The 20,834-nt window shown below is 45.3% G+C and overlaps 2 protein-coding genes across 10 annotated transcripts in view; both read right to left on the bottom strand.

Annotated features, from left to right (window-relative positions):
* CHCHD6 (coiled-coil-helix-coiled-coil-helix domain containing 6) overlaps nt 1-3,139 on the bottom strand; it is a 110,363-nt gene extending 107,224 nt beyond the window's left edge. For 3 of the 7 annotated variants that reach the window (XM_088061852.1, XM_088061853.1, XM_088061858.1), the window contains exons 1-2: nt 1,906-2,048; nt 96-225 (exon numbers count right to left, since the gene is read on the bottom strand). In XM_088061852.1, the coding sequence (XP_087917978.1) occupies nt 96-225; nt 1,906-1,995 (220 nt within the window). In that variant the 5' untranslated portion in view covers nt 1,996-2,048. Of the gene's footprint in view, nt 1-95; nt 226-1,364; nt 1,477-1,905; nt 2,095-2,959; nt 2,980-3,058 lie in introns of those variants that run through there. The other 4 variants (XM_088061854.1, XM_088061857.1, XM_005522068.2 and 1 more) reach the window with 4 other exon arrangements.
* A 253-nt stretch (nt 3,140-3,392) lies between these two features.
* TPRA1 (transmembrane protein adipocyte associated 1) lies at nt 3,393-20,704 on the bottom strand. 3 transcript variants are annotated; one of them, XM_005522256.3, is made up of 11 exons: nt 20,571-20,704; nt 16,747-16,949; nt 16,462-16,594; nt 13,498-13,584; nt 11,831-11,903; nt 10,774-10,853; nt 9,543-9,653; nt 9,037-9,097; nt 7,860-7,962; nt 7,170-7,250; nt 3,393-6,281 (listed from the first exon to the last, which is right to left on the bottom strand). In XM_005522256.3, exons 2-11 carry the CDS (start codon nt 16,935-16,937, stop codon nt 6,047-6,049), a joined length of 1,155 nt encoding a protein of 384 aa, XP_005522313.2. In that variant the 5' UTR covers nt 16,938-16,949; nt 20,571-20,704; the 3' UTR covers nt 3,393-6,046. The 3 variants fall into 3 exon arrangements, with proteins under 3 accessions (XP_005522313.2, XP_087918028.1, XP_087918029.1); XM_088061902.1 differs by having other exon boundaries at nt 20,551-20,669; XM_088061903.1 differs by lacking the exon at nt 20,571-20,704 and adding an exon at nt 20,131-20,251.
* Nucleotides 20,705-20,834: the final 130 nt, after the last annotated feature.

Genomic DNA, 20,834 nt, shown 5'->3' with positions numbered 1-20,834 from the left:
ACAGGCTAACCAAAGAGCTCCTCTCACAATGAGGCAGCACTGAAAAACCCTGGCATCCTGTGTAACATGCAGTGGCAGCACCACCCCAACAGTACCTGGAGATCTGGGTCTCACTCCTGCAGCCAGTGAAGATGGAGCTGTGCCATTGGATGCACGGGGAGATCTCTGGAAGCACCTTTTACTTTGAGGGGACCCTTTCATCCGGTTCACTACATCTTCAGTGAGCTGAAACACAGAACCAGGGAAGATATTAGCCAAGTCAGTTTCTGGTGTGTATTTCAGTGTGAACCTCCCCTTTTGTTAGCTCCCACAATACTGCAGAAGTATTGCCAGTTATCTCATTGCAATGTCCTTCCAACTCAGGCAGTCAGCACTTATATGTTAACTTCACATTTTTTAAACCCATACCCTATCAGTAAGTGACAAAACCTCCAATCTACTGCCCAACCCTAAAAACTTCACTAGACAGTCTTCCACAAACACCAACAAAGGTGGAGAGCTCCCCTAAACAAGTCAACCCTTTGTATAGGGACAAATTTACCAGAAGTGGGAGGAAAGAAATTAAGCAGGTTTAAGTTCATCTTTTCCTCTTCTTGCTCCATGCTTGCTAACCCAGCTCAGCAGGACAGACATGCTGCAAGCCATGACAGAGAACAGCCATGCAAACCTCCCACTCATATAAGGCCGCAAACATTTTTGCAATCTCAGCTTCATTTTCATTCCCTGACTTGGGTTCAAACCCATAAAAAAGAAAGAAAAGTTAACTTGAAGTTTTCTGGCAATTTAGCCCAAAAGGCCTCTCACAGTACTGTTAAAATTGACCCCTTTCTCCTGACAAGGTCAGAGGGTCTGGCTGCAGAACAAAACTAAATAAGGCTGCTCCACCACTTAGACTTCCCACAGTAGAAGACATATTTTGAGCTATACCACTACTACCCAACTTAACAGCATTTTTAATACCTTAATTTTACATTGCTATCATGCCCAATTCCTGATTTTAAAGACACAAATATTTGTCTATATCCTGTAAGGAGAAATTAGGCAAAGAGAATTTTACCTCCATCGAACACTTTAACAAGGAGATGGGCACAATCTTACCTAACTTTTGTCAAATAATTAGTCAAAATTGAATGAAAAAATAAGTAGCCACAGCAAAACACACTCTGTAAGTTCATTTCTGGCACATTTCAGGGGGAAATCACATAAAAGCATCAAGAAGCAAGAGCAGTGAAAATGATGGTACTAATAAGAAAACCCGCAAAACTAACATGTAAAAAAAAAAACCAAAGAAAAATATTAACGGGAAAACATATTCCCTAATGTTAGCACCACCACTCTCTAGGGCTCGTTTCCGCCATACACACTTGTCAATTTCCGACCGAAAGTCAAGCAGCAGTTTCCCCCTGTGGCTCCCTATTTCCAGCCGCTCCTGTCTCCCGCCTGCTCACACAGCGGCGCTTTGCCCGGGCTCCTGGCACCACGAACAAGGGCAGAGCTGTCTCCTCCTGGATGCCCTCAGAGCCGCGCAGCGCCGTTAGCATCCAACTGCTTGCAAAGCACAAGGCAGGGGCAAAAGGAGGTCATGAAGCAGCGAGGAGGGAAAGAGGGTTGAGAGCAGAGTTTGGAAGTGGAAATAAGGACCTGGTGTGCCCCGCTCGACAACAGCCATGCCCAGGCCCCCAGCCCTCTTTCCCATCACTCACCACTCGCCCCATCATTTCTCCAAATCCCTGTTCCTTCATCCTTCAGGGTTTCTCTCCCCTCCTCCTTGCTGTTTCCACCACTCATCCGTTCCAACCCTGACGTCCCGGCCAGACCCTTCCCCAACCCAGCTCCCTCCGCCCCCGGCCCTGGCAACCTCCCCGCCTCCATCACCCGGCCCCAGGGACCCCCGGGCCGCCTCACCCTGATGCCCTGCACCACCCGGATTTGCTCCCGCTCATCCACCCCGAAGGACACCCTCCTGCCGCCGTGGCTGCTCTCGCAGCCGCCCATGCTGTCCGGGGTCGCCTGTCCTCGCCGCGCCCCTCTCCTGCACCGGCTGCCAGCAGCGCCTGTGCCCTCGCAGCGCCTGCCAACGTACCCGCTCCCCATTGGCGGCGGCCGCGGGACGGCCAATAGCGGTGCGCGGTGCTGGCGGCGGGGCGCGGTGCACGCTGGGAGCTGTAGTCTGTGCCGGGAGCGGAGCCTGAGTCCCGCTCCTGTCCCGGTGAACCCGGCGTCAAAATTGCCCGTACAACTCCCACTGCTACACGTCCAACTCACGGGGTTTTCCCCACGTGAGGAAGGATGACCTCTGGTCAGATACAGCAGCTGTGCTGGGGCAGAATTCTCCTGTGCCCCTTCCAGCTTCTCTGCTCCAGCCAGACCTGCCCTGACACACACATGGGTGGGTCCTGCATAGGTCAGGCTCATACAGTCCCCGTTGCCAGGCATGGCTGATCCATAGCCTAAACCAAAGGAATTAGATAATTCAACACAGAGCAGCTGGACCAAGAAATAACAGCTTTGGAGAATCTTTTTCAAACAAACTTTCTGCACTCCCAGAAATATGGGCCAGTTGGTATCAATGTGCTACTTATCTACTCAGCACACTACTCCTCAGTAGTGCAAGGGAGCACTTTTAAGTGTTTAATGCTGCTTATTCCTCACTGCAGTTAATGTGGCAACCACAGCTTTGCCTCAGAGTGGGACTTGGGCCAGCATTATGGGAGTATCTGGGACTCTGCACACCCCAAACCTCCCCAGATATCCAGGCCTCTCCTAGAGCACATTCCTGGAATCAGGGAATATTTTGTTAATTGTGCAGTACTGTGTATGCTGGAGAGTTGGCCCGTTGCTTGAGCTCTCAAGACAAGGGCACTGCATTGTGCACCATGAGCTGTCTGCACCCCAGAAACACTGCACCCAGTCAGGCAAGAGGTGCAGTGGCTGAAGGTCCCTCCCAGAACACGCTCACCTGCCTCCCGCTTGCTTCTCATCTGCCACCTGCTCACTTCATTTGACAGCACCCAATTTTTGTACTGAAAGAGTCCATGAACAGATATTCCTTATTCACCTCTTCTGCCCTAAGGGTTTCACAGGCCTGCACCATTGCTGACCCCTTTCTCCTGCTGGTGAGCCTCTTCCAGGCTGGTGAATTCCCAACCATGCAATTACTCCTCCAGAAGTCTTTCCATAACTGTGATTACGCCTGTCATCCTTTCCTAGGCCTTTTCCAGGTGTACATTCCCAGCCAGGTGGCAGACATTACCTGCAAAGATCCAGGAAGGAGAGTGGGCAAAGGCAACCAAAACCACATCACACCTGTGTCCATGCCTTCCTGCAATTTTTTTTTTTTTTAATCTTCAAGCTTTTTCCTCCCCCATATGTCTCATTTGAGAAATAAAGCATTTATGCCAAACTTAATTTTATTTATTTTACAAACAAAAATATACATTTATTCTATATTTTCTCTCTTTTCACCACCCCTCAAACATAACACACTTTGCTCAAGAACCACTTTAAAGATGGCCCAGAGCATTATATTTACATAAATACACAACAGGAGGAAGGTCAGTCCATGACCTAGTGCAAAAGCTCCTCAGCAGCAGAACATGGGACATTCCAGAAATACTGGAGTCCTGCCAGCAAAGGACAGGATGGATGTGTTGACAACCTGCACAGGTGATCCTTCAGCACTGAATTCAGATGGTAAAAAAGGCAAATTCATAACAGGCTCTTCACATCACCAAGGAGGGCAGCTAAGTCCTTTCAGTCAGGATGTTGAAAGTAAACAAATACTCCTTGGGATGGAAAAGCAGTTGCTCCTTTAGTTCTCAACTGTTTTAAAATCTTCATTTCTCTTGACTTTGTCCAAGGCCCAAGGAAGCTTTTCAGGTTCCCCCACCCTCTCTAACTAACAGCAGCTGGGGATCAGTGTTGTAAGCAGCATTAGGAGCAGCAGCACAGCAATACAGGCATCACATCATCCATCCCTTTTACAGCAAGCAGTCCAGTGTGGCTCAGGCTGACTGATAGCAATGATAGGGGAGCATGGAACACTTCTCTAATGTGGCAAGGGCTCACTCGGCCAGCTCCTCATCCAGCCCTTGCAGTCATTGCATGAAATGGGAATGGGAAAGCCTGTGACCTACAAGAAACTACTCAGCTCTAGCACACAGACAGATGGAAGCATTTTTTTCCCCACAAGTAAACAGAAATTTAAAAAAGGGGATGGGGGGTGGAAGGGTAGGGACGCTGTTTGTTTTCAAGGTGCCAGCGCTATTTAGAGACCTGCAGGGCGAAGTCCCCAAGCAGACAGAGAAGCTGCATTGCTCATTAACAAAAAAATAAGCAAAGGCCTGCATAGTTTTGGCAACCAACGTGAACTTCATGTTCTTACCCATGTTTTCTTTCTCTTAGTGGGAACACCTGGTAACAAACACCATCCTCTACCTGCTAACGATCCAAACCAACACCTCCATACTGCATCTTGCTAACTCCTACCTCAGTATTCTTCAGGAAAAGCAGTAAGGGGCAAGAAAGTCCCCAAACATGGCAAAATTCCCTCTTTCTAGCATCCCTAGTAGAAAGTTGCTTATAGCAGATCTCCACCTACCTGGAGGACTCAGGTAGGAAAGCACCCCCAGACCTAGAGGAATACACATCTCCACCCTTGGAAAACACAGGATAGCCCAGAGACCAGACTGATGCAGCCTTTATATGAACAGTTGCTGGATTGGAGCACCATGTCTTGAACCTGCATACCAGACAGCTCAGTCAACACTAGTCCCTCTTCCAGCAAGGAAGAGGTTAATAACAAGTTGCAGAAAGTCCTTAAAAGGACCGCTCCCCACATGCACACACGTAAGTATTTTCAACATATCAAGCCATAAAACTTACTCAGACCAGCAGCACTCTGGGGATCTGAACTGCAATGTAAGGGAAGGACACTGCCAGAGACATCCATCTCCCACTGTAGTGCACCAGCTTGATTCTAGCACACCTAAGATGTTTGAGTTTCCAGTCACTAAATTCTGACAGCTTGGACTCATTACACATTTCTGCTCTGCCTCAAGCACCTGAATGTCTCTGGAGCCTTCATCTGCAGAGTCACCTTCCTCCTTCACAGCACTCTCTGAGCCCCTGCCAAAGCCATGAAGCAGGGTGCAGATGGAAAATGCACCTACCTCACAGTTTTTACTCCTGAAACTCAGCCCTCATTCAGTGTTGTTACTTAGATTTTCCTGTGAGCTTAAATGCACAGAACTACAGCCTCCACAGACTGCTTCACAGCTCCTTCAGCTCAGCTAGACAGCAGCACTGTCTGTCCTTCTGTCTCCCTACTGTTCAGTCACTTCACACCCATGCTGTGAGCTACCAGCCTTCCCCAAATGTTCCCTGGGCACAGAGAACAGTTCATGCCTCTTCATACCTCTTTTTTCCCCCATACAGTGAGAACATTCCTTTTAACCACTAGCAACTCCAATTCACAATTCTCATCAGTGTTAGCTGAAACCAGGGGTGAGCCCCAGCGACCAGCTTCCCTCATCAGACACTATCACCACCTGTGCTGTTGCATTATGACAAGATGCAGGCAGCCATGCTGCTTGAAAAAGCCCAGGAAGACCATCTTTGGTTTCTACCACCAAAATCCTTCTATGTATGTACAACACAGCAGTCAAACCAGGACCCTTATCCCTAAACACCATTCCTCAAAGTGGAAGACAAGTGCTTTCAGTTACCAAAAAGGAAGATGTGCCAGCCAGGGCTGTCTTCTGGGTCATATTCACATCTGGAACGTGGAGGATTGGGAAAGTTCAGTGTTTAAAGGTTTATGAACAGAACTGCTCTACATTGTTCTCAGGTAGAAACAGAAAGTGTTCCTTCCAAAAGGGTTTGGGCTGCCAACTTAGTTCCACGAGAGGTTTTGGAAATCCTAAGGACAAGAGGAAAGCCATGGCAGGTAGCCAAGGACAGATTTCCAGTGAACATCCTAACAGCTGTGGTATCAGGGAGTATGAAAGGAAAGGAATGAGGCATCATGTGATTCAGGTGCCCTGCCTCAGGCATTGATGGATTTCCAGCGGTCACTGTCTATGCTGTTGATGCTGCCCACGTGGTACGGCATAGAGGCCACATCGTCCAGATAGGCTGTGGTGTCAATCTGAGTGCTAGAGTAGAACCCAGAATCCATTCCTTCCTTCTTGGCAACAGCATAAGGATGGGGTAGGTGTACATCCACATCCTCAGGTTCATCCACCTGACATTTGTAGGAGAAAAGGATCTTCGGTTCAGACCTGGAGTGATGAAAGATTTAAAATGCATGTTTACACAGTGTGGTATTACAGCCACCTATTCTTAACTGAAACTCATCAGCACTAAGAAATCATGAATTTAGACCTTAAACACTCTTTAAATGAGCTTTTGGCCTAGAAATTTATGTCAGAACACGAGTACACTTCAAGTTCTACCTGTGTACATCATGAAAACCAAAATACAAACACTTGTGCATCAGCCGTTTTTGTCTTTAACTCCAGACAGTGTTCCCTTCTAACTTCAAAGTGGTACAGAGGTACATTTTTATATTTTAAAAGCACTTTATCTTCTTATATATTTTAAAACCAGTTATTTCAAGGCCTCCTGTTTCTTGCTAATGAGCAAACAAATAGTAAAGCCTACACTAAACTGCTCATTTTCCCACCAAGGTGCATTTCCTGTGAGTGGCCACACGGCGGCGACCCCGGCCTGAGAATCGACCTCCCCAGGGCTTTTCACTGGTGATTTTTGGGCCCGTGGTAGTCTTCGGCCAAGAGTTACTGAACCCCCACATCCTTTCTACAAATCTACCCCAAAACCCACCCATTTAAGATGGCCGTTTAAGTTCCCCGGGCTCAATTCTTCCTTTAGCTGTTAACTTCAGCAGAAAAGCTACACAGGATGCTGACGCTGAAGAAATGATCCTCTGAAATATGTGAGGAATACAGCCATCAGCTCTGCTCTGCATAGAAGTGAGCAGCCCTGGGTCACAGAAATTCCTCAAGGAAGAAATTAAGACTGGTTCTCTAACTGATGTTCTAGTTGCTGCCTGTAATGTACAGATTTAACACACAGATTGAGAGAACCTGAATGCGAAACACTCAAATGACAATATATACCCATCTAAACTCCTGTTCCTGGCTACTCACCCAAAGAAACCTTTCAGGAATGCCACATAGATGAGAGGTGCAAAGAAGCTGAAGTAAAGGAACGTGGTAGCATCAACACAGCTGTCAACAGCAAAAGGGAACATAAAGGAATTTAGCACTCAAGCACAATACAGTAACAACCATTCACATCCTCCCAAATGATCCAATATCCCTCCTAAGTGTCAAGAGATCAAGAAAAAGCATGCTAAACAAATTTAAACTGATGCAAAGTAACAGCAATTGTATCAACATGTGTCACTGCTTCTAGACACTCAGGAACCATGCCAAAACCCAAAGGTCTGACCAAGAGCAGTCTCACTGCTCCCAGTGTTGACTCAGATGTGACACTGATCCCTGCAGACCCAGACTTCAAGTATAAGGCTGTCTTCATATTTCTAGCAAACAGACTATTTCCTCTCTTATTCCTACTAATGGCCAAACATCAGTGAATTCACACTATTATTCTCACTCGTCACCTCAAGACAACAGCAGCACACACAGTTCCACAACCTCTACACTGGGGAGTTTCCTGATTACTTAGAGGTCTTTTGGCATGAAACAGAACCAACAGGTTTATTCCTTCTTAGGAACACAGCATAGGTTTGTTTTCTTGGGAGAGGCAGTGTTGAAGGACGCTCAAATACAACACAAGATCCAGGGCTGCAGACCTCCTTCCCCCAGTGTACATACCACAGTCCTTCTATGATATCCACACAGAGGAGAGCACTGCCCAGGCCCTGCACCAGGTTCAGCAGTGCCAGAATGCCAGCATAAATATAAAAACTCTTCCTGGCTGTGGGAAAGACATGGACACACATGAAGCTCAACCTCAAACACCAGACCCATGCAAATCTGTTTGATGGAGATGCCAAATCCAACAAAAGCTTCTCCCCACCTTGTCTCTTAAGAACTGCTGAAGAATTAAGACTGCATTTTCCTGTCCCATACTGGCAGGACTGATGGTGGTATAATGTACAAAACTGGTGTTTAAACTGGTATAATGGACTAAACCATACCCTTCTGCATGTGTGTATGCACACACAAGATGGGTTTTGAAAGCAAGGTTACAGCAACACATGCAAAGATTTAATTTGCAAGCATCTGGAATCAGTGTCAGTCACATAACCGAATGCAAGAAAAACAAACAAAGGCAACCCCACTGAACCAGAAGCTGTGCCTTTCCAATGTACAGCACTAATAAAACTGCTTAAAGACACCAACAGGAGCAGCAGTGTATGTTGGACACCAGGCAGATCAGGCCATGTGACTGCAACATGGGACATACATATCCCCTCTCTCAGGATACCCACATAGGGATGTCAACAGTAGTCAGAGAATAGCTCAGTACAAACACCTTAATAACAGCTTCTCTCTATTCAAGAGCTGCAGATATTCTAGAACAGCAACAAAAAACAAACAGAAGTATACTGATAGAGTAAAAGCCCAGATAAAAATTGTTGAGCAGCTCCCACTTAGCCTTCCCTTCCCAGGGGATGACTAGCATGCACACTTTAACATCATATGTACATTTCAAAGGAAGCTGTTATTAAGAAGCCATTCCTTAAGGTTCTCAGAAGATTATACATTTACATTATACCTGTATCATTAACTGAGCAGTAGGTCTTGTTTTCTTAATGTAATTGTTTAGCTACTAAAGTAGCAGTGTAACTGCTCTTACTCTGCTCTCCAAAAGACACAACATACTAATTTTTCTAGGGATAAGTTATCAGTCTTCGCCATGTTATCTAAACTCTGAGACATGGAATGCATCTGCAGCACAAACACATACAGGAACCTTTTAGTCCCACCTATGCTTTATCATGATGCTGTACCCATTCATACTACAGAAAACACTACAGTTACCTACAGGGCAAAGAAATCCGGTCTTTCAGAGGAGTTTTTGGAAGAATCACCACCAAGGAATAGACCTGTTGAGACAAAGAACTAACAGTTCCATGGCTGCTTGGCAACTTAATTCAACAATCTTTGCAGGAATAGTGTGTGGTATTATGCATTCCCTACATGTCTCGGGGCAGAGGCACAAACCCTTAACATAAAACACAGTTCAGATGTGAAGGCCCCACAACTCACCTCCATCAGCATAAAACAGCTGAGAAACATGGGAAGGAAGAACAACTGAGAAACATGGGAAGGAAGAACATCTGAGCTCAGCTGGAATACAGCTGCCCCAGCTTACATCACTCCCATTGCACCTTTATTGCTTCAGCCTCCCCACCACATGAAAAGCATCAATGCCACGCTGTAGGAGGCAGGAAGGGGATTAGGACATTATTGTACTCAAGTCATCCTCCTTGCTCCATTTAGAAAATACAAAGAAGCTATCAGAGTGCGTAACACATTCCCAGTACTTACCAGGAAGAAGAAACAGGAGCTGGCAAGCCAAAAATGTCTCCCTCCATGGCCATAGATATTGAAGTCTTCTGCTGAGAGGTGGGCATCAGGATACAGGATTTCCAGGGTGCCCTAGGAGAGAAGCAGCACCAACATAAATCTTTTACAAGCAGTATCCTCACTGAAATGCGTATTTGGAAAGAGACACTATGCTTAAAGAAGTCCAGGGAACAGCTGGCATGCCTCACTCCTGACCCAAACAAGCCCTGCCCTGCTTAGACCAAGTTACACTCACACAGAAGAGGAAGAAACTGAAGACAAGAAGTGAGGAGAAAAGGAGTGGCAGGAACCTGCAGCTGAAGGAAACTGGCAACAGGGACACTGCAGAAGAGAGACCGAGGTGGACAGGGGATGCAAGCACTTGCATCATTTGCAAGCACTGTCTGTCTAAAATAGACCAAGAGCTTCATTTCCATCTTTAAAGTAGACCTTTCTGCTGAAACAGCCAGAATATAGTCAGTTTGGGAAAGGACACTGTCTTGTTTAGGAGCTACCCATATAGGCAGTGGAGAGAAAAGTGCTTGCAAGCACTACTGAACCCCAGTATAGCTCCAACACTTGATACTTTATGAGGCTCCTCCAGCTTTATCATGTGGTAACGATCAGCTCACTGCCTCTGCAGCCAAGAGCCTGGTCCCAGAACAAAAGCTCTATGTGTTATTCTGGCACTGTCCTGAGTATAGAGACATGGGCTGACCACTGACATGACGAGAAGGAGAACAAACCCAGACACAGATTGCATTGTTCAGGGACATGAAGACATGCCTTATAAACTGAGCCAGCAAGCCAGCTGTTAGTCTGAAGAGAAGCAAGAGCTCTCAGCTCTCAAAGACTAAGCAGACAAGGGCACTGCAGTGCCCTTACTTGGCAAGCACATGGTTTTCATGGTCCTTGAGGACAGATCCAGAACTTGTGGCTCAGGTGTGGAAAACATCACTCTTGTTTCAAGATTCACTAAACAAGGCAATCCATCCAAACCTCATCTTATTTCCTCACCCTATCTGAGCTACTTATGCAGTAAAGAAGACAAGCAGATACTATCTGCTTATACACTGCCACAAGCATTCAATCTTCCTCCAAAACCTCATTCAAAGAGCAAAGCTGCCACTTTCAGATAGGAATCGCACACTTAACTGCTTAACTTGAAGCAAAGTTCCTTCTTTTGCAAATTCTTCTGCTTCAATGTACTCACCTGGGTGACAGAATATGCCAGAGACAGCACAGTGGTGATTGCCAGCACACGTTTCACGCTCGACTTGCTCTCCAGGTGACCTGTAATTATGGGGTATGGAAGTGACTCAGGATGTAATCCCAGCACTGCTTAAAATCAGCTCTTTTCAGAACCAATAAAGGAAAACACTTGTATTTTCAGAGGCCTTCAAGGGAAAGTTAAAGCTCACTAAGCCCTGGTTGGAGAGTTGAGCCTTTCACAGGCAAAAATCCTACTTACAAAAAAAGCGATTTTAACTTGCTTTCCTCCTGTCCACACTAAGAGAAACAACTAAGTCCTTCTACTGAGGTTAAAAGGAAAAAAAAATAAAAATTAATGACTCCAGCATCAAGTACACTGAGATGTTATAAATCTGCTTCTCAGGGAGAAGAGTTGATGGAAGGCTAGGGTAGAGAAATCTGTACTGGAATATACTGAAGTAGGCAATTTTCAGAAGCTCTTTCCAATCTAAATTATTCTATGAGCCCTCAAAAGATGAAAAATATATTCTGATCACGTGTCCCACCGACACGTTCAACAGTGACACCCACCCTCTCCTCTACCTCTGACCCACAGGGAGAGGCATTTTCATTTGCATAACTGAAAAAAGTAGAATTACAATTGCAGGTACAGATAAAGCATTTGAATGCAGCCAGGATGGATCAAACCAATTGAAGATAGGATGAAGGGGATAGAAGGACCCCCAAAGGGGCCGTCTTAAATAAAATGGGGCTCAGGCAAAGATCAGACTTTTGGTCTATCTTGGCATAAAAATCTTACCTAAGCTGTACGTCCCATCATATGAGTGCAGAACAAACCAAGCACATGTAAACCCTTAAATCACATAAACCATAGATCTGCAAGTATAATCAGGCCTTCAGCCACTTCTAAGTAAATCTCCAAAATTTTCCCTTTGTATTTATTCCATAGCCTATTCACTTTACAGAATCACCATCAGCATATACTTATAAATGCAACCTTTGTGGATGAAAAGGCAATAGGAGACATTCAAAGCACTCAAAAACCTCCTGACACATACCAAAGGCAAGGCCTAGAATCACCACACTCAGTTCAATTGCCAGAAGGAAGAATCTTGTGATCTCCCACAGGATCTGAGGGATAACAGAGACCAGATAAACATGATTAGACCGAGCCAGGAACCAGTTTGAAGTTAATATAGCAAAACTCCAGGGGATAGAAGCCTCTGAATAGCTGGTCATCTCCACAAACCCTTCTCATGCTTTGTAGGGATACTGATCATGTGCTTGTTCCAAGCCCTGATCATGCCTGTGGAACAGAACAGCTGTGTGGGAATGAGCAAATAGCAGCTCTGCAGAGAGGAAGTGGCAATGGTTTGCCCCATTTGAGAATCTGTCAGTTGTTTCAGATATGTTCTTGCTGCTGTGCTCCCTAAGAGCACAAGCCCATGATGACCTCAGAAGTAAAATATTAAACAAGGCCAGTTCTTAAAGCAGTAGATATGCCTGAACAAACTCTGGATTCTGCCCTCTTCCAAAGGTACTGGACTTTAGATTTAAAGCATATTCAAGTAAAAATCACCCCCCATTCAAGCCTGTCATTTGCAATCTCACATTTTATATGGTGAAACAAGACCAATAAAAAACAGGTGAGGCAATTTTTCCAAGAGTCATGCAATAAATCAGTGCTAAGCCTAGAACAAGCACCCAGATTCTGGCTTATTAACCCTTTACCTCTGAACACTGAATGGTACTCTCTCTTGAAGAAATGTAATATTTTAAGGAGCACTGGGTAAGACACTTCTATTCCCAGCAAATACACAGTGTATGCGTGCACATACATATAAGAGAACACAAATGAAACATAATAGACAGCATAGGACATGTTTACAGAAAAAACTGTCAGTAACTGTCTTGCTACATGATTTCACAGTTGCTGGACCTAGCAGCAACTACGGAGCTGAAGAAAAACACCTTTCCACCTCTTCTTCATTATTCAAGTCCTGGACACACATCTGTTGGGCAGAAGTGAATGAAAAATGCTACAAACATCCAGCCACTCGCAACAGCAGCTCATCATAATGCTTTGACAGTAACATTAAAGGGAAAAGCAAGAAAACCACACTGATCCCAGAGAATAAAGCCCAGAGACCTGTACTCTGTAGGTGGCTCCTCTTTCTCTAACAGCTCAAGAACTACAGAGCTTTTTAAGTAACATTTTGCTGTAAGTCAAATTACTACAAAGGAAAAGCACATACAAAGACATTTCCTGTTTGCTAAAGGTCCATCCTGTGCTCAGAGTGGTTACAAGGACATTCAGGTGTCAGTCTCAAAAGGAAATCTGGTTTTATTCGCACTCTATACAAAAACTTCAATATTTTCAAAGAGCCACTGGAATACTGCAAGAGTAACAAAGGCCAGGTCCTTACCTATCCACTAGAAGTATCTGAATCTTTACCTCTTGAAAAAAAGAATCATTTCATTCCTGTAACAGGAAACTTTTGCTGCCACTATTTGTGTGTCTATTTTAGGAAATCCATTGTTTTACCATCCTGGATGTTGTGATGATTTAGATACAGCTATCAAAACAGGATTCCATAGTAAACGTAACTAAGAGTACTGCAAAAAAACCACATTCTTCTTGCACACGCGTAAGAGGGAAGCCAGAGCAGACTGCTGTGATCAGAAGCACACAAAGCACAGCCTCTAACATCAGTGTTGTACCTACCTTGTCAGCAACCATGGCAGCATCAGAGGCACTCACAGTCATGGAGACAACAGCTCGGGCAATGCCAACCAAAGCCACCACAAATACCTGCAAAAAAAGAGCAAAAGTGAGCTCATGTCAAAAGGCACATATGCAGTAGTGATCAGAAAGCCTTTTGCAATACCATTCTCAGGTCAGTCTTCAAGCCTGATAATGATGTGTACTAAGAATTTCCTGTGGCAGACTAGAGTTAATTTCTTGAAAAAGGTTCCTCAGACCCGTGAGATAGGAACAGTGCCTTAGAATTTAGGAAGGAACAATTGCCTCAGCTGTCAGATTAAGCTCTGAAAAGTTCTTTACCCAGTCTTTACAACAGTGTCTTTAGAGTCTTCCCACCCATCATTCCACTGGGGCAGGGCAGGAGAAAAAGAAACAGACAGTAAACATCTCCCTCTGAATTACTAAACCAAATGGCTGGTATGTCTGACTAAACCAATCACATCAGATAACAGAAACCACTCAATACCAGCTACCACATTACACAACTGTGACAAAACTAAACCTGCAGTTCTCTCACTCCATACTGACAATGCTCATCAATGCAGAGGAAAAGACACCTGCAGCCACCAGCTTTAAAACATGTTACCCTGCTGCACAGTGCAACATTGAGACCCCCCCAACTCACTTCATATACCACTGAAGCATGACAGCTGAGCAAGGCTCAGTTACCCTGTGCTGTCACAGCCATACTATGCAATTAAAAGCTCAGTTAGATATATAGACTTACCCTCTAAGAAAGTGGATTTTTCCAGATAAAAGTCTCTAAATGTCAGGCTGACCCTAATGATGAAGGTAGGTGACAGCTAAACCTACCAGAGAACCAAGAGTCCAAGCTGATTCTAAGGTGGTTGCAGAATGGAAATGACCAATAAGTGACCCACAGATTAATATCTCTTTCCTAGAGAAAGAAGGGACAGCAATGGCATGAAAGAATATAACAACCCCTCCTGGGGTGGAAAACGCCGTGACAAAACACTGACAAAAAAGAAGGGTCCCTGAATATAATGGCACTCTAGAGCTGCAAGAAGTCACTAGAGAGGAATACACACCTTTTTGTTTCCTCTCTAAGCAGGTTTCCTCTCTTCCCAATCTGTTAACTCCACATTAATCACTAACTCCACAGGAAAGCATTCCTTTAGGACATGACAAACAGCCAATTTAAAGGAAGTCCTCACAGAACACACTTCCATCCTCATTTCCCAATAACATACTCAAGAAATGAGTATGAAACTCAGTTAAAGCACTTTCCTCTAAGACTGTGTGCTGGATTTGGCTGGGATAGAGGAAATTTCCTTCACAGTAGCTGGTATGGGGCTGAGTTTGGGATTTTTGTGCTGAAAATTGTGTTGATAACACAAATGTTTTCATTACTGCTGCACTGCACTTACACAGTAAGACATTTTTTGCCTCTCATCCCACTCCAGCAGCGAGTTGGCTGGAGGTGCACAAGAGGGGACAGCTGGGACAGTTGACCCCAGCTGGCCCAAGGAATATCCCATATGGCATCATGCTCAGCACATAAAGCTAGGAAGAAGGAGGAAGGAAAAGACTTTCAGAGTAACAGTGTTTTTCTTCTCCAGTAACTATTACATGTGATGGAACCCTGCTTTCCTGGAAACAGCTGAACACCTGCCTGCCCATGGAAATGGGTAAATGAATGCCTTGCTTTGCTTTCTCTGCGTGCACAGGTTTTGCTTCAGATTATTAAGCTGTCTTTATCTCAACCCACAAGTTTTCTCACTTTTACTCTTCTGATTCTCTCCCCTGTTCCAGCGAGGGGGAGTGAGAGAGCAGCTGTATGGGGCTGAGTTGCCACCCAGAGCATAAAGTCAGCTCATTTTCCTGCCTTTGGTTTATCAAAAGTTTTGTTTTTCAAAGCCTTTGGCAGAAATGTCTACTGACCATGTGAATTAATGGAAACATGCAGGAAGGTTTAAATTCAGACTGGAAAGGGATGGTAATATTTTTAAAAGGTTGAAATATTTGTGTGTATACCTGGTTATCCAAAACTATGCAGAAGTGCAGAACCCAAACTCTTGGCCTGAAAGAGCTAAGAAAACTTCCTAACAAAGATTCAGGTGAGGCTTCTAGGTCAGATTTGGTTTGGAGCTTCATGTTTTTTTCATAGGTTTTGCCATGCCAGTACTGTATACAGACCAGGGAAAGAGGCGTCCATTTAACCCAATTCAAACACACATTCACTTCCTGTACTAATCTCGCTGAGGAAGAGCAATCATATTATGTTACATACTGAGGAAAGCCAGGATACCAAAAAGCTTCTGAATGGTATTTTTAAACAAATTCAGGTAGGTGCTTAGCTGCATTTATGATGTCCTGTAAGCAGTATCACAGGGCATCACAGGACTGGTGAGAGAACAGCAAGACCTTAGATGTTTGTGAACTGTACTGAATATTCTGTTTCCACCTTAAGAACTATCAAGAACATCCTCAAGTCAGGGCCACTTTGACATGATGTGAAAGAAACTAACAGGGTTGGGTTTCTATATTCCCAGACTAACCAGAATCCTGTCACATCATCATTTTCTCCAGCAGATAATCAAGCTTTTCAACAGCTTCACGAAAATTATCCTCTTTTCACTATCTCAGTGAAAAGCCAGGTTACTGCAAGGAGCAAAGAAAGCATAAGACACTAGATTCCAAGACATCAAAGCAATAGAAAAAAAGGAAAAGGAAAAAATGAAATCACCACAGGAGAACAAAATCCAGCAGATCTGGCCCCAGAACATATTAATACCTGAATTCAAACAGTGAAAAAAATGTCTACTTCTTATAGTACACCTTCAACAGAAAGCAGATTTTATCCCTGAAAGAGCTGGTCTAGGCTCTCTCCACTAGTTCAGTGACATTGCTCATGAGTGGCAGTAAAAATAACTCATCAGTTCAAAGGCACAGAGCAGTACTCACTAGTATGTAGAACGTAGTGAAGATTGGGCTGGAAGTGACCCGGATTTTGGCCCTGGCAGAGGGCAGCTTCCAGAGAAGAAACATAAAGAAAAGCACATTGGGAACCAGGAGCAGAAGATCCCAGTAGCGGACTCTGTAAAAAGAAAAGAAAAAAGGTTTTATCCCTTATCTTCAGCCTCTAGAAGGAAAGGCACCAGCCCTGGCCCCTTCTCAACCAAACTGAGACAAACAAAGCTCTTTCCCTTGTTCCAGGGTCAGACTGTGGTCCAGTTTCCTCCAACTCACCTGGACTTCCCAATGTCTTCATAGAGCAACAACAGGCACTTGTGTGGCACTGTGATGTTCGTGTCGTTGATCACGTGCGTTGTCATTGGAGAGAGAGTTGTCACATTATCCAGCGCTGTCACCGGGGCAGCGGAATGTGTGATGTTGTCAGACAAGGAGAATGTCATCACAGACATCATGGACTGGAACATCCTGTCTTCCTTCTGGTCCAGGTCAAACAGAGCAAGATAACCACAGAAGAGAAAAAAAGCAATACTAAATCAGTTGTGAGTCACAGCTAAAAAAACACATCCTTGACATTAAGCCCCTGCACAACTGCTTCCTGCTCGGTACAGCCAATTATCATCATGTCAGAGACTGTATTACACAATGAAATGCCACCTGCCCTAAGCCTGCACACAGCCATTAGGGTGGTCAGTACAAAATCTCACTTTTATATCAGAGTAACAAGCACCTTCAAATGGTGTTATGTGGGATTACACTTGAGATCCTTTGAGCTTTGGCAGATTCCTAGAAGAAATTAAGACTCAACAGCAATACATGGCATCAACAGGATCAGATCAGGAAGTGACAGTCAATAAATCGATTTCAACTCCTGCAAAGAAAAGATGAAGATCCCTCCCAAAAATCCACTGCTGTTACCAGCTCTGAAGTTGGAGAGCAGAGAGAGCCTCACATACACCCAACTAAAAGGACTGTACCATCTTTACCTTTCAAACCCAGCACTGGCAGAAACCAAGAATCAGCATTCTTTTTCTAATCCTCTGCAAGACACCAGAATGATTCAATTTTTGAGCAAATCTCTTCCCACACTAAAGTAGAGCCATGACTGTTAAAGTACTTCAGTTGCTACAAGCTGAATACAAACATAGGGTCCAATCACCCCTACTGACAACCCCCAGAAGAAAGATCATAGACAACCCACAGATGCAAAGATGATAAATCTCTGTCAGCCAACATCCTAAAGATGCACATTGCCAAGGACAGCACTTGAGCAGTCTGTGTGTGTTATAGCTAATCCAGGATTTATCTCAAAAAAAATTCTCCCTGTTTGACTCCAGCCCTGGCTTGCGTGGTAAAAACTGACGGCCCCCATGACAGGGCTCAGAAGGTATTTTCCCTTAGAGGTTCTGGGTGAGTCACAAGCTGGAAAGCACCAGCACAGCTCTGTATCATCTGCTGAGCTTTTAGAGTTCAGTAGCACCTTCTTCACAAATTGCTGGAGACTGTCAGTCACAGGCTCTTCTTTCTCTTCAGAGGCTGAGACTCTTCCCAGGTTCTCTAAGGGGCAAGGGAATCACGCCACCCTCAGCCAAAGAACCCTTCCTTTGATTCATCCTTGCTGACAGATACTCCCCGAGCTGGGATTTTCTTTCGTGACTGCCATACGCTGTACTGCACGAGAGACATCACAGTAAATAAACACACAGACAGACCTGGAAGGAGCATTTTGTGCCAAGATGGCAAAGCCTGGGCCAAAAAATTCTACTTCTAAGTAGAGGTTCCAGCAAACAACCTTCACATTCCAAACTTATCTCTGGAAGTCTTCTCTTTCCTCCAATTCCCTCCTCTGAATTGTTAAAAGAAGGATTTTCTCTTAAAAATTTTGCTCCATTCTCTTCCTCTGTAACACCACTACATCTCAGTAGAGGTGAGGCCAAGAACAGTCACCTTTGCCAACACAGAAAAATTTCTACATGATTTTTTAAAAAAACTGGGAGAAAGTAGAGAAGAACCTCATGGAGCATAGGCAGAAAAACATTTATCAACTGTGAACCATCACAACCTCCTAGTAGCTATTCTGGGACAAATAATTCCATCTGCCTGTTACACTGAAAAGAACTCAAGTATAAAGCTGTGAGAGATTTACAATAGAAAAACAGCTTCTCATGAAAAGAGCAAACAGGCTCTATTATGTTTTGCTAGAAGCCACCACTATCACGCAACAGCAGCTGCTGATAAGGAGAGGAGCTGGCCACACGTAACAGAACTCCAGTCACAAGGTTTCAAAGGGCAAAGCAGAATCAAGCTCACCTCTCAGCCAGGCTGCTTGCTACAGTCTGGTACTTATATTCATCCTTCCCAGACAAAGTGTACACAAAGCAGAGCAACAGAACATCCAACGTGGTAAGAGAGGGCAGCCAAGGCCATCAGACACACAGCACTGTGGTCATGCTTTTCTAATATCCAAGGCCTACGTCAAGGATGCAGAGAATTGGCCCACTCCTGTCCAAATCAACAGCAAAAATCCCACAGTAACAGGACCAGGAATAGATGGAAAGGATCCAACTAGAGGTTGTCATCCCCAGCAACACTGCTCCTTTCAGCACATTTAGGGCTAGACAGGGCAAAGACAGTAAGTCCAGTCAGCTGAGCATATCCCAGAGCTCACTCGCCACACCCTGCCTCCATGGGACTACCTCCTTCAGCCAGCCCAGACAATGGAGGGTAAAATCACCCTGGAGCAATGGGATAAAATCATCCCCGAGCTGCATGAAAAGAAACAGTGCTGCTGTTGTGGTCTTCCCTTTTCATCCAGCAGGCAGCTCTGTACACCAGAAAACAAAATAATGTGTTTTTCTATACACCAGATGAAGTCAGGCTGACTTGGTCAAGGCCAATTCCTCAGTCCAGGCCCTGGACAAGCTGCATCTGGACTAAGAACATGGGCATGACTCCTGGACTGCAGTGACAGAGCACAGGGAAAGGCTCTGCTGCACCTTCAGGGAAATGTTATCGCACCAATGCATATTGGTCCTTGAATCATGGCACTGTAACAATATCAGAGCTCAGTGAAATTCAGAACTCACATCACTGGCAATTCTCTGTACTTTCAAAGCCCATCTACAAAAAGGTGAACTACATGCTGCACAAGTTACAGCTGTAATAAAAAAATCTAAACTTTTTTGTCTTTCTGCATCAACGGCATCAGAAAGTCTCTTAAGTACACATCATGATAGCATTAAGACTTCTTATAATACTCTATTTGTGCAATAAAAACTGCACTGAACAGATCCCTGCTCAAATATAACTATTACATCAGTAACTTAAATGCTTAAAAATACCCCAGAACATTAAAAGTAAAAAAAAACAATCAAGCAAAAAAACAAAACAAAAAAATCCCCACCAACATAAGAACAAAAAAGAAAAAAAATAGCGCCTTTTTTGTTGTCTTCCTTTATAAGAAGTCTCTTCCACCCTCTCTTTTGGTCACAACAGTTGCATTTTTCATTTCACTCTTAGAATTTAAGACAGGGATTTTTCCCTCAGTGATTGAGGTGCTCCCTTCCAGTTTCATTCTCATATCTCGTTCTGAACTAACCTTAAAAAGAAAGGAACTGCAATGAGAAAAAAAAAAAAAAAGGGGGAAAACGTGAAAAATACCGAAAGCAGAAGTATCAACAGTAAGCCCAAACGCTCAGACAGAGAACCATGGCCCAGAGGTGGATTTCAGAAATGCATATCCCGGGGTTTTTCTGTTTTGGTTTTGATTCCTGTGGAAGGCGGGTGCACAACACGCAAGGGAAGTGGCAGTGCGTGGTCACTCGGTTCTAGGCTGGCGAGGACGCGCCTGTTACAGGGCTGCTAAAGCAGCACAGCTGGAGACCCGCTGCAGTTCCAGCCCAGCCCTCAGCTGGCCAGAGGTGTCCCGGAGGCTCTGGCCTTGGGGCTCCCCGGCTGAACTAGGAGGCCCTGGGAGGCCCGCGGCCCCCGCGCAGCACGGCCCCGCCGCCCCGCTCAGAGGCGCCGCAGTTCCCCTTCCTCCCCATTACCGCCCTCCCGCCGGCCCCGCTCCCCTCGTACCCGCCGGGCCCCGTTCGTACCCAGCCCCGCTCCCGCCGCCGCGGCTCAGTCCCGGGGTCCCGGCCCCGCCATCCCGGCCCTGGCGCTCCCCTCAGCCGGGGAGCGTTGCTGAAGAGAGGCCCGAGAGCAGCGCCGCGCAGCCAAGCGAAGACACGGCCGCCACAGCCGAGGCTTGGCGGCCGACCCCAGGGGCGCTATTGAGAGACGGTCCCCGAGAGGTCCGCGGCTGGACCAATCAGAGAGAGGGTCCTGTCAAAGGGCGCAAAGAAGCGGCGGAGCGAGCC

The sequence above is a fragment of the Pseudopodoces humilis genome, chromosome 13 (assembly GCF_049639895.1).
Source record: "Pseudopodoces humilis isolate 2021_Gansu_Grassland_sample_001 chromosome 13, ASM4963989v1, whole genome shotgun sequence".
Classification (NCBI taxonomy): Eukaryota; Metazoa; Chordata; class Aves; order Passeriformes; family Paridae; genus Pseudopodoces; species Pseudopodoces humilis.
The sequence above is the reverse complement of the archived record's forward strand: the minus strand, read 5'-3'. Positions and strand labels throughout refer to the sequence as shown.